This window comes from Solanum pennellii, chromosome 7 (genome assembly GCF_001406875.1).
Source record: "Solanum pennellii chromosome 7, SPENNV200".
Taxonomy (NCBI): domain Eukaryota; kingdom Viridiplantae; phylum Streptophyta; class Magnoliopsida; order Solanales; family Solanaceae; genus Solanum; species Solanum pennellii.
In genome coordinates this window covers 77,389,190-77,405,975 of record NC_028643.1, presented here as the reverse complement: position 1 = coordinate 77,405,975, position 16,786 = coordinate 77,389,190, and the positions used below count along the sequence as shown (strand labels likewise).

Sequence of the window (16,786 nt, the reverse complement as noted above, 5' to 3'; positions counted from 1 at the left end):
CACAATCACAGACACACTCCCATTCTTCAAGATTCATGAATTCAACATCTAACTCATGACAAAATGTCCAACTACAAATTTATATTCCGTCAATTTCAATTTGTTTATTCTGTTTTAATCTGATATGTTATTTAAGAAAGTTAAAAAGAAATTAAATTCTTGTGATCGTAAATAAAAAAATATGTCAAATATATTAAAATGTCTTTTAATTAATTTAGTGTTATCAACTGTCGAGCATATTACATGAAATATTGAAACTAAAGAATTGTCAAAGATGAAAAAATTATTCTCTTTTTTTCAACTGTCTAAAAAGGAAAATAGAACAAACAAATGAAACATAAAAAGTACAAAAGTGTGTTTGATCATGTTTCAATTTAAATTTTTTAAAAAAAAAATTATAAAATGAAATTGTGTTTGATCATGCTTTCAAATCGAAATTATTTTAGACTTTTTATGAGTAATTTGAAATAAAAATACATTTGTGTTATTTTTCATATTCTTAAATATTTTGAAATTTAACTTCAACTTGAATACCAAAATTTTATGATTAAACATATTTTTTAAAGTTCAACTTTAAAAAAAAAAAAAAACTCCCCTTGAACAAATAAAAAATGAAAAGGAAGGGTAGATTGGTAACTTCATACTACATAGAGAGATGGGGATATAAATGTCAACTATATTTTGAAAAATCAGGTCATTAATGGTGCATAGAACAATGCTCCAAAACAGTAGAATGTTTTAACGGAGAATATGACCCTCTATCATATAATATAATTTTATTAAAGCAACAAAAGCAGAAATAATAATTTTAAAAGGGGAATTATAAAAATGCCATCACTGTTTCATAAAGAGGAGACCGAAATTAGAGCCAACGCCCAAAATTCCGCCGTATACCCTTAAAAGTCGTAACGCGGAGTTTTATACCAGTTAATCGCTTCGTTTCATATTAATTAATTCGTATTAATTTGATAAAATGTATTAATATAAGCGTAGAATAAAATAAAACGAATATAGTAACTTTAAGAAATATTGGATGGAAGACTATCTATAATAAGGTGGAAAAGTAATTTCTAATTGGGTTTGAATTGATTATTTTGAAATTAATTAATTTGATTTACTAAACCTGCAAATCGAATTAAATTGAAGATTTTTACTTTATTAGTTTTAGTTGTAATTAAGTTGTAACGGTTGCTCTAATTTATTTTGCTTTAATAATTCCATCATTGGATATATGTTTGAATTATAATTTTTTTTTCTTTATACTATCAAATTATCATATCACACTTTTTTATAAGTAATTATTTTATTTATATATCATTTAATTTTTAAATTAAAAAAGAGAAGGGAAAAAGAATGATATAATCATTATAAGCAAAGATGNGTGTGATATCTGATCAATTAAATTGGATTTGTGTAATATAACTTATTTCTGGGAACGACACTCTCAATAAAATATTTATTCTAAAAACTCAAAATCGAGATTCTCTAGTTACAAGTCAAGTCAAAATCTCAAGTTTTTAACCGTTTTCATGTCAACAGAAAAATTTTACGACTCTATTTTCCATCTTTTTCTTTCTTATCTTATTATTCTTCTCTTCTAATAATAGAATTTTTCTACTTCCAATTCTGTCGTAAGTAACTATATAGAAAATTTCTGTCCAATTTATATTAGATATAAGTAATATACACGAACAATATATATAATGTTGCCATTTTCTCTCGATGGTTACCTATAATCTTTAATTTCTAGGTTACCTACTTGGATACACAACAGGTAACTAATTTTTAGTTATTTTATTTTGTTAAAAGAAAAAAATCATTCCATTATGAGTGTTAAACTTTTTAATTTTATAATATTCATTCAATATCTGTTTAATAATGTTTCTATTAAATTGAGCAACTATTAAATTAATATTTGGGCTTCCTGAATTGATTGTTACTTTGGGCTTTATGTTGGGTCCAAATGACCAGTACAACCAGTCCAGTTGGACGGGGTGAGCTGTGATCCATTGATTAGTCCATCTTGACCCGGTGCTTATTTTAGCCCAATTAAAATTTGAATGGGTTAATAACTCGTTCATTTGATAATTTAATGGGCAACTTACACATATAACAAGCACAAAATTCAAATTTGTATGCTATAACAAAGTTTGCATAATTGCGTTCCATAGCAAACATATATCTGTATAATTCGTTATACATATACAACTGAAAGCTATGCCTATTTCGCTATACATTTATACAAAGAAACAATTGTATGATTCATTGTGATTGTATGAAGTAGCCCGACGAACATTATTATCAGAACTATCCTAAAAGAGTTCTGAGCAGACATGGAGAAATTTTTTGTCGCCATGATTTTTCAGTTTCTTGTTTTGCCTTTTCATGCTCTATTAGGTCGTGCAACTGCATTATAAAGTACTAAATCATGCTAAAATAATTTTAGTAAGTATTAGTTAGATGACTAAATATTAAAAGAAAGTAAAATTAGATAATGTATTTTAATTGTCTAAATCTATGTAAAACTAAAAAATAAATATTCAATATTATTGTCATTCTTAGTGTTGAATTGATTTTCTTTTTTATTAGTATTAATTTGATTTTCATTTAAACTTTATTATAATTACCAACATGTATGGATTATAATCTTTATTAGATCATTAAGAATTCCAACTTTCAAACATGAAATAAATATATAAAAAAATAAAAGTACAAAAGATATTTAAAAATTATATCAAAGTAAGTATTTTTACGTACAAAATAAAATTTTAAAATTATATATGTAATGCGGGTTGGTTCGGTCTCGGGTTGGTTTTTTTTAGTTGAAACTAAACCAACTCAAATATAGTCGAGTTTTCTTCCCAACACCAAGCCAAGTCAAACCAAACAACTAGTCTATTTTTTCCGATTTGACTCGATTTGCCATTTGATTCGATTTTTTATTTAATTTTATACACTCCTACCTCATTAGTTCTATATTAACGAGTCCATTTGATAATTCCAATTCAAACCGCTCATTTGTCAAGTTTAGTAAAAATAACAAAGCCCATCATGGCTGCCTAAATTTAGAGAACACTCCTCTCCTTGTATCTTCGAGTTAATACCTCAGATGGTCACTCAACTTTGCACTATTCTCTCAGAAAGTCACTCAACTTTCAATTTTCCCTCAAAAGTCACTCAACTATGCACTCTTCTCCCAGAAAGTCACTCAACTTTCAATTTTCCCTCAAAAGTCACTCAACTATCCACTCTTTCCTCAGAAAGTCACTCAACTATCCACTCTTTCCTCAGAAAGTCACTCAATCTATTAAATTATTTTTAATTAAAATTTATTGATATTAATTATTTATATAACAAACCAAAAATTTTAAAAAATAAATTAAATCATTTAGTGATCCACCCACCTAACCCGACCCATTAAAAAATATGATATGACCCATTTTATTTTATCTTTAATCCTAAATTAATCCCTCTCTTTAACCTTGAATTAGGATTAGATTAATTTAGGATTAAAGATAAAATAAAATGGGTCATATCATATTTTTTAATGGGTCGGGTTAGGTGGGTGGATCACTAAATGATTTAATTTATTTTTTAAAATTTTTGATTTGTTATATAAATAATTAATATCAATAAATTTTAATTAAAAATAATTTAATAGATTGAGTGACTTTCTGAGGAAAGAGTGGATAGTTGAGTGACTTTCTGAGGAAAGAGTGGATAGTTGAGTGACTTTTGAGGAAAAATTGAAAGTTGAGTGACTTTCTGAGAGAAGAGTGCATAGTTGAGTGACTTTTAAGGGAAAATTGAAAGTTGAGTGACTTTCTGAGAGAATAGTGCAAAGTTGAGTGACCATCTGAGGTATTAACTCTGTATCTTCTTGTTGATATTTAACAAATTTATTTTATTTCACCTGATATAGTTCTATTTACATCTTGAGTATTTTTTTATAAATATAAATGATAAAGGCCACATAAAAATACTTGTGTGGTGTATCTTTAAGTTCAAGAATATATTATAAGCAATTTGAATTTTTACTTTTTGAAAAGGACAGCACATAATCTCAAGACTTTGCATATTGACCTCACATATATCCCCTAACAGGTACACCTACTAGAAAAATCAATAATTCAAAAATTATAAAATAATGTTAATACATTATAAGAGATATTTTATTTTTACGAAATAAACCTCGCATATGTAGAATTCAAATTATGAATTCATTTCTAATTTTGACAGACGGTTTGATGTGATTAGTTAAAATAAGAAGTCCTTATATGATGTCTCGAAACCTAAGGTCATCATCGTTTGATAAAGACAACTTTTTCTCCTTCACGTAATAAAGAGTTTGTACTTTATTGAGCTTGTAAAGAACTAGTAAGGAGATTGGGCTCGTGCATGAAAGAAGATTTGATGTGATACATGTGTGATGTCTAATTCAATAAAATTATTAGTTATGTTTTAGATGTTACGTCTTACATTGTTATCTTGTAGCTATTATAACTCCACCTATATATAAATCAAAATTTCTCTTCGTTTAAAGGCACGTCGAAAAATCTGCTCTTCTATTGTTCTATATAAAAAAAACTATTTCAATATTTTTTCTTGTTGAAACTTTGTTATTTTTACTCCTAATTTATTTCGAAAACTATATCAAAAAAGGTTGTAAAACTAAAATAACCCAAAAATTAAAACTTTTAATTATAATTCATATATTATAAGTCAATCCAAACAGACTCGTTAAAATTATTATTTTAATTGTTGGTCGGAAAATAAAAAGAGGGTCTAAGTCTTAAGAGGGCCCATATTAGTGATGCAAAGTGAGAACACATGGTGCTAATTGGAGTTACCGTTTTTTTTTTCTTTTTTTCCCATGTGTTATGTGTGCTTTTTTTTCTAATTGCAATATATAAGTCTTAAAACAAACAAATTAAAAAAAAAATATTTTTTTTTGTCCGTTTCATACGAATATTAATTAGATGGTCCTAGATCGAAATAATAATATTAGCATTTTATAATCTTTTTAAACTCATACTTACATCACTTTCATATTCTTTTTTGGACTAACAATTACTAATTCTCCAAATATCTTATTCATGAAGCCTCCATTATAATAGTACCATATTTTATCGCCATTTTTGTTTAGCTTTTCACATGTCCTTGGTAATCTGATTTATTCTATTAGAATCGTTTATATTTTTATAAATCAAATTTAAAATCTCTGAATAAAAATACAAACAGTTATCCGTTCCATTTTTAATAATGTAACATTTACTTATAAAATATAGTCTATGAAAGTCTTCAAATGCATGAACTTAGGTAGGTAAACAGTCAACGTGAACTTTTCCTGGCTTTTATAGTTTATTCTTAGCTTATGTGCTACGGATAAATGTTAAATAACGTTCATCTTTAATTTTAAGATTGTGAATTTCAGTTATATATTCAGAAAATAAAATTATTGAAACGTTGGAGGGGTTAGTGGAAAACTTATATATTATGTATATAAGGTAAACATGATTTCCTTTTGCAATATGCATATACATAAGTTTTTAAATTTCATTGTCATAATTTTTTTCTAGGTTCACTTATTTGAATTTTTAACCCACTAGCTTGAAATCGAACTTATAATATACTCCAAGTTACATAATGTAATCGTACATATATATAATGCATTATAAAATCTATCACTACAATATAATTTTTTAATGAATGAAATTTAATTAACGGCCATCGACATACATGATGAGACGAAAACTTTTTATTTGCACGTGTAAAATTGTGAACGTAGGTCACTTTCCTTATTCTAAAGTCTTGATTGAAAAAAAAAAAGGGTATAATTTATGGTGACTTTTGGATGGATAAGGACATGTAGACTTGTAAAGGTTAGACTAGAATTTTGTGATGATAAATAATTCAACTCGAAATTGTCCAACTCTATGGTCAATTCATCTTTAATCCGTCCATTTAAAATAAAATTAAATATGAGTTGATTTAATACTAAAAAATAATTCTTTTTTGACGACGACTCATGAAATATGAACGAGTTGAATTTTGATTCGTTTTTAATTTAACCTATTAGTCCATCTAAATTCAACTAGGCATGTTTAATTACGACCACTAGACTATATAGACTATAATCGTTTTTCATGAACTTTCCTAATTTACAAAAATTAAATGACAAGATAAAATAGAAAAAAATATAGGTTCATAGCTATGACTATGAGATTCCATTCCCACCTTTATATAATTCATAAGAAACAATTTTGAAAAAAATCAAACTAGAAAGAAGATTTATGAGTATTTTAATAGCTGATGAGTTATGTAGATATTAAATTTAATATAAATAATATTATATTTTAATAGTTGATTAGCGAATAAGTTATTTACAAACAAAAGTATAAAAATAATAGGATATTTCATTTAAATTTTAATTTAGAAATTTTTATATATAATTAATACATGCATAAATTATGAAAGGATCTATTATTTATTCTATGCAGAATAAAAAGTAAAATAAATAATACATGAAAAAATTAATTATAAATGATGAAATATAATTTATAAATGATAAAAAATAATTTATAAATTAATTTTACTAATACCTAAATAACTTTAATTCACTGTTTAATGAACCCTAAATGTTTAGTATTTCCATGTCGTGATATGAAAATCATTTTTTTAAAAATTGTATAAATAGAAAAATACTCCAAAGTTCACAAACACTTGAATAGTTATTCTAGAAAAGTTTATTCGCCAAATATCATGTCTCATAATAAATATTCTATGAATATTTTTATTTTGTGATGACTATTTAATTAAGGGTTTTCAATTGTGGGAATCTAGAAGAATATTATATTTGATAAACATTAGGAAGAATCATATGTATTTGGTCATAATCAGTAAAAATGCAGATAAAAGAAAAAGAGGAATAAAGAGGAAAAAGTTGCCTAAGAACTAGGTCATGTGGCTGGTTCCTAGTGTAACTTGGTAAGAGAATCGGATTTGTTTTGATTTCTCGTTCGATATATTTGTTTTTTAGCGTTGATTAAATTCGTACCCTGTAGAGTATATTTGTGGTGACAAATATAAAAATTTTGATTAAGAATGAAATAGTTTCACCACTATAATATTTGTTATCTATATTGAGGTGTGAAATTTAATTAAACTTAAATTCTCATTAAAAATTTTCAAATCAAGGGAGAATCTCTTTTAACAAAGACAATTTTGTAATTAAGACTTGAACTCTAGACTCATGATTAAGAATAAAAGTCTTTTGATTAATAATAAAACATCTTTTTAAGTATTTATCACTCCAATCAATCATGAGATTTCATTCCCTCAAATTTCTAAAAAGGGTCTTATCTTGGATACACATGATGAAAAGTGTTTTTCAACTACAAGAAAATTCGCCTTTATTATTCTTTAAGTATGCTTTGATAAAGTTATATTTTAGTATGACAACCTGTAAATCACATATGAAATACAAACTATACTAATTTAGCGTCGTGCAAGACTATCAACCGTGCAAATGCTATCAAATTCATAATCAAACATTTAAGAGATTCCCTGCTCAATCTACTCGAACACATCCACGAAGTGACGATGATAGAAAGTTAATCATTTATTTTTCATTATTTTAAGGAGGTCGGAATCACCAATCCCATCTATCATCTTATTCCTTTTTTTTTCTTAGTGGAAATCATCATTCACTAACCAAAATAAATCCACTAATTCCTCAATTATTATTAATTTGCTTATAAAGTTGATTAATCATCCTTTAATTATTTTTCCAAGAGTACATCCAAATGCAATTAAACTTATTTCTTGAACGCGTTAGATGAAATGCATTGGATGATTACTCAACAACTCCTTAATTTATTTTTTGTTTCTTTTAGAGGAAATTAATGAAACGAGAGGATCATTAGATACACTATTCTATGTGATGCATATGCTTTCTGTTATTTAATTGAATTTGATATTCCACTAAAATTAAATTGTATCCAGATTTATAAAGAGAAAATTACGCAGATAAGCAAATTTATATTATTTAATTACTTATTATAGCTATAGTTTGCTATATTACCACTTCCGACTAACATTATACATTAATTACGTGAGCGGACTTCGAGTTTGTATAATTAGTCATGTTTGTATATGTATAATTCGCCAGGATATACAAATAAATATGTATAATATACAACTTTTTAGCCTATATACATATACAATTCAGCTCTCTCCCACTCTCTGCCCTCTCTCGCTCGCCTCTCTCCTCCCTCTCTCAATCTCGCTCACCTCTCTTCTTTCTCTCCCAATCTCGCTTGCCATTTATACAAATGTATATGTATAAGATACAGTTATATACAATTATATACATATACAATTCACCTTTCTCCCACTCTCTTCCCTATCTTGCTTGCCTCTCTCGATCTCTCTCACCTCTCTCCTAGTCTCGCTTGCCTCTCTCCTCCCTCTCCCAATCTCTTGCCATATATACAATTACATATGTATAATAGACAATTATCTAACCAATATACATATATAATTCACCTTTTTCCCACTCTTTTCCCCCTCTCTCTCGCCTCTCTCCTCTCTCTCCCAATCTCGCTCGCCTCTCTTACCAAATAACATATAACTACAAATTGTAATTATCAAACTATAACTATAGAGAGTAATTAATTATTTTTAAGTGGCTATATGTGAATGTCATTTATAAATCAAATGTCAACTTTGAATTTATAAAATTAAAGAATATTGGACATATAACAACAAACTTTTTATTCTCAAAAAAAAGATAATTTCGTCAGGGGTCAACTCGTTTTTCTCAAAATAAAAATTAATCATATTCATCACTCCTCCCATTCATGTATTTGATGTTATTCCTTTTTATCCCTAATTCTTGTTCAGTTTTAAATTGACACACTTATTAAGAAAATAACATTGACATATTGAGTTTATCATTTTATTCTTACTAATTATGAAATTGATAAAATAAAAACTTAAGATTTTCAAGATTGAGGTTGAGGATATAATAGGTAAAAGAAATTGTCCTTTCTTGATTTGTTAAATTGGACAAGTAATTATGAATAACTAAAAAAAGGAAAAGTGAACAAGTAATTAAGGACAAAGTAAATATTATCTAACTAAATCGAAGCATTTATTCTTTCTAAGTGATTTTAGTTTTTTCTTTTTCTTTTAAAAAAAAAACATTTCTACTTACTATAATTTCATACTTATGACCTATGCATATATAAGTTGATAAAAAAAAAAAACAGTTCATCTTTAAACCAGATTTTCTCATTTAATTATTAATATGTGATATTTGCACTTTTTGATAAATATAATTATTTTCAAATCTAATCTAATCTGATTGATCACATACCAATATTCACGAACGCAAATAACACTTCAAGCTAATTGCTTGATAACACATAGAGAATATTCAAAATTTCAACACGCTTGTTAGTCTTGTTTTGCCTTGCCAATTAATAGATAAACTCTCTTGTAATAAAGAAATATTTTTTAATTTTCAAATTTCTCATTTGAACTCTTCAATTATTGCCATTCATACAGTATCTAAAACCCAACAAAGGCATCTACGGCAGAAGAAATTTCAACATTATAATTTTTTTTTGGGCATAATGTTTTTTTCGATATTATACATAAACGCATTTTTTAATCTTGATTTTATTTGGTATTTATATCATTTAATCTTAAGTATTTACAAACAAAATATTTAAATTTATATAAAATTAAACAATTAGATGCATTCCGTCCAACGTATATGATATCATACAAGACAATGTATGTCCCATGTACAGAGACAGATGACAGAATCACCCCTCTAGGTAAGATACTTGTGCATTCGTTAATTTCAGAAAAATCATGTATATATATGTATATCTATTTTGAAAAACCGATAAACATTAAGATATAATCAACAGTGCAACCATGAAAAGCATAGGAGTGTCACTATGCTATTTATTGCAAGCTAGAGGATTCACACGCAAGTACTCGATTTAAATCCAGCTAGAATGATGTTTTATGTGTATTGTACAATTCTATACAAATTTAACTTCCTATTTATGAACGGTCAAATTTAGATCACATATAAATGTCCGCGAAAAGTTAAATTAAATAATATATGTATATATTATAATCCATTATCTTGATCCATATTAAACGGACGAGGTTAGAAATGTCACGTGTGAGTCCAGAGAGAGGTGCCTAGATAAAAGTGATGGTAAAATAAATGACATTTTTCAGGTCATGCTGACCCAAAAAAAACAAAAGTAACATTTGCAGAAGACCCATAATATATTATATGAAAGTCAGCTAAAACGCGTAACGCGCTATAGGGTCAAAAATATAAATAGTTTAAAGTTATTATTATAAAGAAATACAAAAAATAATTTTAATAAGTAGTTTTTAATTGGTGAATATGTGTTGGCTGAATTAAACACTTGGCGAAATTACTCAGCTCTATACAGTGGGCGGCCCACACTTTGTCATGTTGCCTCACACGTGATTCTCATCATCACTTTGCATCTCCTACTCTTATTTACCTCAGATTTTGATTAGTATTAAGGCTCGATTAAATTTATATTTATATGCGATATAATATATATCAGAACAGAAATTTTAATAAGAAGTTAAAGGTAGAATATACGTAAATTTTGTTGTTACCTTATGAAGCTAGAGAGATTACTTTTCAAAGAGTCTTGATTTAAGTACATTAAATTTAAGTATAATAAAAAAAATCAATATAAATTGTGGTGCACAAGTGGGAATGCTTCACCCTTAACCAGATGTCTTGGGTTCGAGCCCTAGGTATGGAAACACAACCCTCGAGTAGGTCTGCAGAGCGCAATTCAAATTTAGTCGAAGCTCCAATGTAGATCGAAATACCGAATGGAAAGCCAAAAAAAAGTACAATAAAATAAAACAATTAAAAAAAAGCATAACAGTTAATAAGAAAAATAGTGTAGAGTCAGCATGTGATAAATATTACAATGGTACCACTATGCGGCGATAACACTCTACTCTTTCCTTCACTTTTTCCTATCTAGATTCATGTCTTATCTTATGTAATTGCCCTTTCCAAAATTTGAAATAAAGGAGATTACTATAATATATTCAAAATCATAAAGAAAACGAATATTATAGAATTAAATAAATAAATAAATTAAAATTTCATTTAGTATTTGAATTTATTCTAATTGAACACATGAGTTAACTCAGTAAGTATTCATATTATGATAACTTCTCCTCTTTTTTGATTATATATTAATTTCAATTAAAACATGTTTAAAATTTTACGATTTATTTTTAGATAAAAAATACGAACATCGTGATTTATACACAGCAAAGTAGCGCGTGAGTGGCCCAGGAACATTCAGCAATTGTTGAAATTAGTGGTCGGCGAAACCTTCCGTTAAAAATATTCCGTCAGTATTTCCGTCAAATTTAACCCTATTAATACTTGCATTCAAAATTTACTAAACCAAAGGGTCAGCTCAACCCTCTTCAACATAAAAACAAAGCAATTTCTCATTTTCCTTCTCAATTATCCTTTCTATATCTCAAAAAATTCATACTTGAAAAAATAATAGAATTTGCTAATTTTGAAGAATTTTCGAGTTTGCGTTGCATATTCTGTAAATTTTACCAGGTATTGTTCATTCTCAATTTCAATTTTCAAGTGTTTGTGTTCTTCGTTATGAGTTTGGTGAAAGTTCAGATAGCTAATCGACTTAGTTAACTGATTAGGTTTTGCTGTATCGAGACTGGATTTGACATGAATATTGTAGTTAAGAAGCGAAGTCAGAATTTGAAATTTATAGGTTTAATATTTTAGTTTGCCTTTTTAAAAGTTTAGTATGCTCTAAACTAAATAATTTGTACATATTTAATGGTTTTTTTAATAAAAGAATATTCTTTAAATTAAAGCTATCGAATTCAGTTAATGATTTTTTAAATAAAAGAATATTATTTAAATTAAAGCTATCGAGTTCAGTTGAACAATGTAAGTTTCACACTAGTAGCTTAATAAGGTTTCCCTGCTACAAAGGTTTGTTTTTTAGTTTATTATGAAAATTTAGTTACTTACTCGAAACTGATATTTATAAGATTTTTTGAACTCGTGGACATAATGCGTGTGTAGCTATACAAATTTGTTATTAAAGGAAATGGAAGTGTCATTTATTTTATAAGAGCTGTAAGGAAATATTGTATTCTTTTTTAAACGAAGAAGTTATTAGTTTTGACATAAGTTTTAGAGATTTTTTTTCATTGATTGTTGTTACAACTGTGGTGTCCAACGCAGCTTACGCTAATCTCGACTATCATATCATAGTGTTAAGTTTATATGTTCTTTTGGGAGGAGAGCAGAGATGGGAGTTATGGTAGGGTAGAAAGTGTGTTGAGGGATATAGATGTCTCACTCGTTGGATTACACTCGGTATGTTGTTGTTGAATGTATCTGTTGTGTTCCGAAAATCCTAACGATTGTGGTTGTGAAGTTGTAATTTCAATCTAATTGTGCATTTCATTATTGTTAGTGTTACCTGCTGTTGTTAATATCACCAAGATTGATTTATCTTATTTTGCCTCATAAAATCATGTTTGTGCTCCTTGTGCTTGAACTTGTATTTTCTGCTTCTCTACATCATTCGAAAAGTCTGTTTTTCGATCAGCGAGGGCTGGCAAACTGATCTATGCTTGTTCTTGTATCTTTTGCAGGTTGATATTTTAACAGATAGAAGCTGTTAAGTGCGATTTGTGCTTAGAGCAGGTAATGATAGCCATATAGTATGGAATCACACAATCTGTATGGATATGGTGCGACTGATGTGAATTTGCCATATTCTTACTCTATGACTACTACCCCTTCGATACCTAATAGGCTGTTGGGAACATTGAAATTTGATTCGGGAAATTCTCCGAATTCTCCATTTGCAAACTATAATGATCCTGGTACCCCTACCACATTAAGTGATAGCCTGGAGCAACACAGCTCTACTGAAAATATATCAGGGACTAGTCCTTGCAGTAATTCCTCGCGGGATTATAATCATTATTTCTGTAGGCCTAGCCCCTCTCCAGATTTCCGCCATAACAATCTTCTGGTTTATTCTGGTGATAATTCTTTACTCCAGTATGCAAATCACAGTCACAACATGAAACATGCGCTGCTTCAGTTAGAGACCGCTTTAATGGGGCCAGAAGAAGTCACAACATCCAGCCCCTCTGCAGGGGAAATTCAGCAGCCACAAGCATCAGGTGGTCAGAGGTCCGGTATGTGGCACCAAGATGGCCAGGTTCCGTATCGAATTGAAACACAGCCATCACATGTTTCTGTTTTTGGCATATCAGGCAATATAATTCAAAGTGAGAAGCATCACAAACCGATGGTGGATTATCCGTTGCAGGGGATTCCTTTTGGCAACCTAAACGAGCTGCTTATCGCGTGTGCCAGAGCTCTTGCTGAGAACAACTTGGATGATTTTGAAAAATTGATTGCCAAGGCAAGAAGTGCTGTGTCCATTACTGGTGATCCAATCCAGCGTCTCGGTGCTTACATCGTAGAAGGGCTAGTAGCGAGAAAAGAAGCATCCGGAACCAACATATACAGGGCTCTCAGGTGTAAGGAACCAGCAGGCAGGGACTTGCTTTCCTACATGCATATCTTATATGAGATATGCCCTTATCTGAAGTTCGGTTACATGGCTGCAAATGGTGCAATAGCAGATGCGTGTAGAAATGAAAATCGCATTCACATTATAGACTTCCAAATTGCACAAGGGACTCAATGGATGACTCTTCTTCAAGCTCTTGCGGCCAGGCCTAGCGGTGCACCTTATGTACGTATTACAGGTATTGATGATCCAGTTTCAAAATACGCCCGAGGAGATGGATTGGCCGTAGTGGGGAAAAAGCTCGCAGCAATTTCTGAGAAATTCAACATTCCTGTTGAGTTTCATGCTGTACCAGTTTTCGCTCCTGAAGTCACCAGGGATATGCTTAATGTGAGGCCTGGTGAGGCTCTGGCAGTAAACTTCCCTTTGACACTTCACCACACACCTGATGAGAGCGTTGACGTGACTAATCCAAGGGATGAGCTTCTAAGGATGGTGAAGTCGTTTTCTCCAAAGGTTGTCACGTTGGTGGAACAAGAATCAAACACAAACACCGCCCCCTTTTTCCCTCGATTTCAAGAAGCTCTAGACTACTATTCTGCAATGTTCGAGTCCATAGATGTGACATTAGAAAGGGACAGGAAGGAAAGAATCAACGTGGAGCAGCATTGCTTGGCAAGGGATATAGTTAACGTCATAGCATGTGAGGGCATGGAAAGAGTGGAACGCCACGAGCTATTAGGGAAATGGAAATTGAGGTTCACAATGGCAGGGTTCCACCAGTATCCTTTGAGCTCTTACGTAAATTCGGTGATAAAGAGCCTCATGAGGTGCTACTCAGAACATTATACACTGGTGGAGAAAGATGGAGCTATGTTGTTGGGATGGAAAAAGAGGAACCTAATCTCTGCATCAGCTTGGCACTGAAGAAAATTACGAAAGGACAGCCTGGTGGACTAAGCTCTCGGGGTCTAGTGAAGATCTAGTTTAGCAAATAACAAGTATGTAAGTTCAGTAAGTGGAGAAAGCAGCAGATGAAATAGCCTTTCTTTCATGTTATGTAGTTTCACTCTTCCATAGATAATTTCATGTATCAAAAACTATATTGTTTATAGACATCTCTTATTATGTTCATCTGTTTGTCCCTTTAATTTGGAATTTTTCTTGCATAATCTTCACGGAAATGTATTTTGTAAACATTAGACTTTATAAGTGCGAACAACAACAAAATAAGAGTTGTAACATCCTAATAAATTTCTCATCAACAAAACACAAGAGAGATATTGATATATTAGGATTAAGATATATAAGGGTACAATAATTAGTAACGCATTTTAACACAAGAGAGATATTGATATATTAGGATTAAGATATATAAGGGTACAATAATTAGTAACGCATTTTAACACGAGAGATATTGATATATTAGGACTAAGATATATAAGGGTACAGTAATTAGTAACGCATTTTAAAGTCGTACAAATAACGCATTTTAAAGGCGTACAAATGTCCAAAGTAGACAATGAGGTGGGCTCTTTCCTAAAGAGAGGGGGAGGGGATGTGTGACACCCTAGGCAAGTACTCACATGTTATAAAAGTTGTGTAGGCCTTTAGCTCAAAATGGGCTATTACAAAGAGGACATCACATTTCCTTTTTAGCATTATCTTTGTGAACTATAGAAACTAGAAACAAATAAAAGGCCCAATTGGCATGCCAGCTCTATTTTGTGTGTGATATAAAAAAGTTATATTGTGTATCACACAATAAATATACATAAATCAAATTATATACCAATTAATCCCATTATAGTATTAATAAGTAATGTGTTTAGATATATTTTTTTCCATCTAAACAAGGCATCTATCAATTCATTAAGGACGTGAATCATGATACGTCCAACAAAATATATAACATTATTTTTCTTATAAGAATATTTTCAGTCAGCAAAATATATAATTTAGGCTATTTCCACGTTGGTAAAAGGTCAAAAACACGTCTTTTGATATGTCAGCAAAATATACTTAATAGACACAATTTAAGCATGTTGAAATTTTTAATATAAATTTTTTAGTTTAAACGATAAAATAAAAGTATCGAACAAACTTAGAAGTACCAAAATAATATAAAGTCAATTTGTATGACAAAATGCTTTCGAAGACCAAATCCTTTGTAGGGTCCAATTATGGCAGTTCCACCAAATTTTATAGCTACGATATAGAAGTAATTAAGATGCATATCTTCATGTTTGTTAAAAATACTACTGCTAATTAGTAAGAAAAATAATTTCACTGATTTATCACATTCTGTTTTAATCCTTAAAAAGTAAATTAATTAATGTTTAATGTAAATTAATCACTTTTCAATTTAATGAAAACAATTCAAATAAATGACTTAAATCAATGGCTAGATTCATATATAGATATCAAATCGAAACCAAATCTAATTTAGTCAAATTAAGCTCTCCTAAGGGAATCAAGATATTAAAAAATTAATCAAAATGGTCATTCAAATAATTGATTAAATTAAAAATAATTCAACAAATACTCAATACATATATACTTTACATACATCAACTAGAAAACTAAACAACAAATTTGTTCTGCTATCTACGTGAAAGATCACAAAATATATTAACTCATGTAAAAGGAGGGGGTCGTAGTGGTGACAACTTCGGTTGTTAAAATAACCATATTTGTTTTTAAATAAAAAATAATCGTGTGACAAGTTATTAATTTCATCTCTAAATTATTAACAATCTTAAAAATATTTATTATATTAAATAAATAAACTTAAATATACTCTTGATTCACATATTCAAACTCTTGTAGGAGTATTTTGCTCTAAATAAAAAACTTAAAAAAACTATTTACTAAACTTTGCTAGAAATTCAGTATTTATTTCACTCACGTTATAAAATCAAAGGTTTATTTAAATACAATCAATTAAATAAAAAAATATGTTTAACGACAATAAACCGTTCAGGAATGAAACTCTAATAAGTCACACCAAATTAAAATCATTTTCAAATACTTCCCTCTGAAACATAATAAACATGTTTTTTTTTTTCCACAAAAATATACTTAATTGACAGGTAATTATGTCCTAAACATTTCCATAATCCTTATTTTTTTGGCAAAAGACAAAAATCACA

The 16,786-nt window shown here is 29.2% G+C and overlaps 1 protein-coding gene across 1 annotated transcript; it reads left to right on the top strand.

Moving 5' to 3' along the window:
* The first annotated feature begins 11,480 nt into the window (after positions 1-11,480).
* On the top strand, positions 11,481-14,768 carry LOC107024279 (scarecrow-like protein 21). The gene is made up of 2 exons (XM_015225229.2): positions 11,481-11,668; positions 12,739-14,768. Exon 2 carries the CDS (start codon positions 12,810-12,812, stop codon positions 14,559-14,561), a length of 1,752 nt encoding a protein of 583 aa, XP_015080715.1. The 5' UTR covers positions 11,481-11,668; positions 12,739-12,809; the 3' UTR covers positions 14,562-14,768.
* Positions 14,769-16,786: the final 2,018 nt, after the last annotated feature.

What these genes read in the sequence shown, in the direction of transcription:
- LOC107024279 (XM_015225229.2), top strand. Translation starts at nt 12,810, where the DNA reads ATGGAATCACACAATCTGTATGGATATGGTGCGACTGATGTGAATTTG.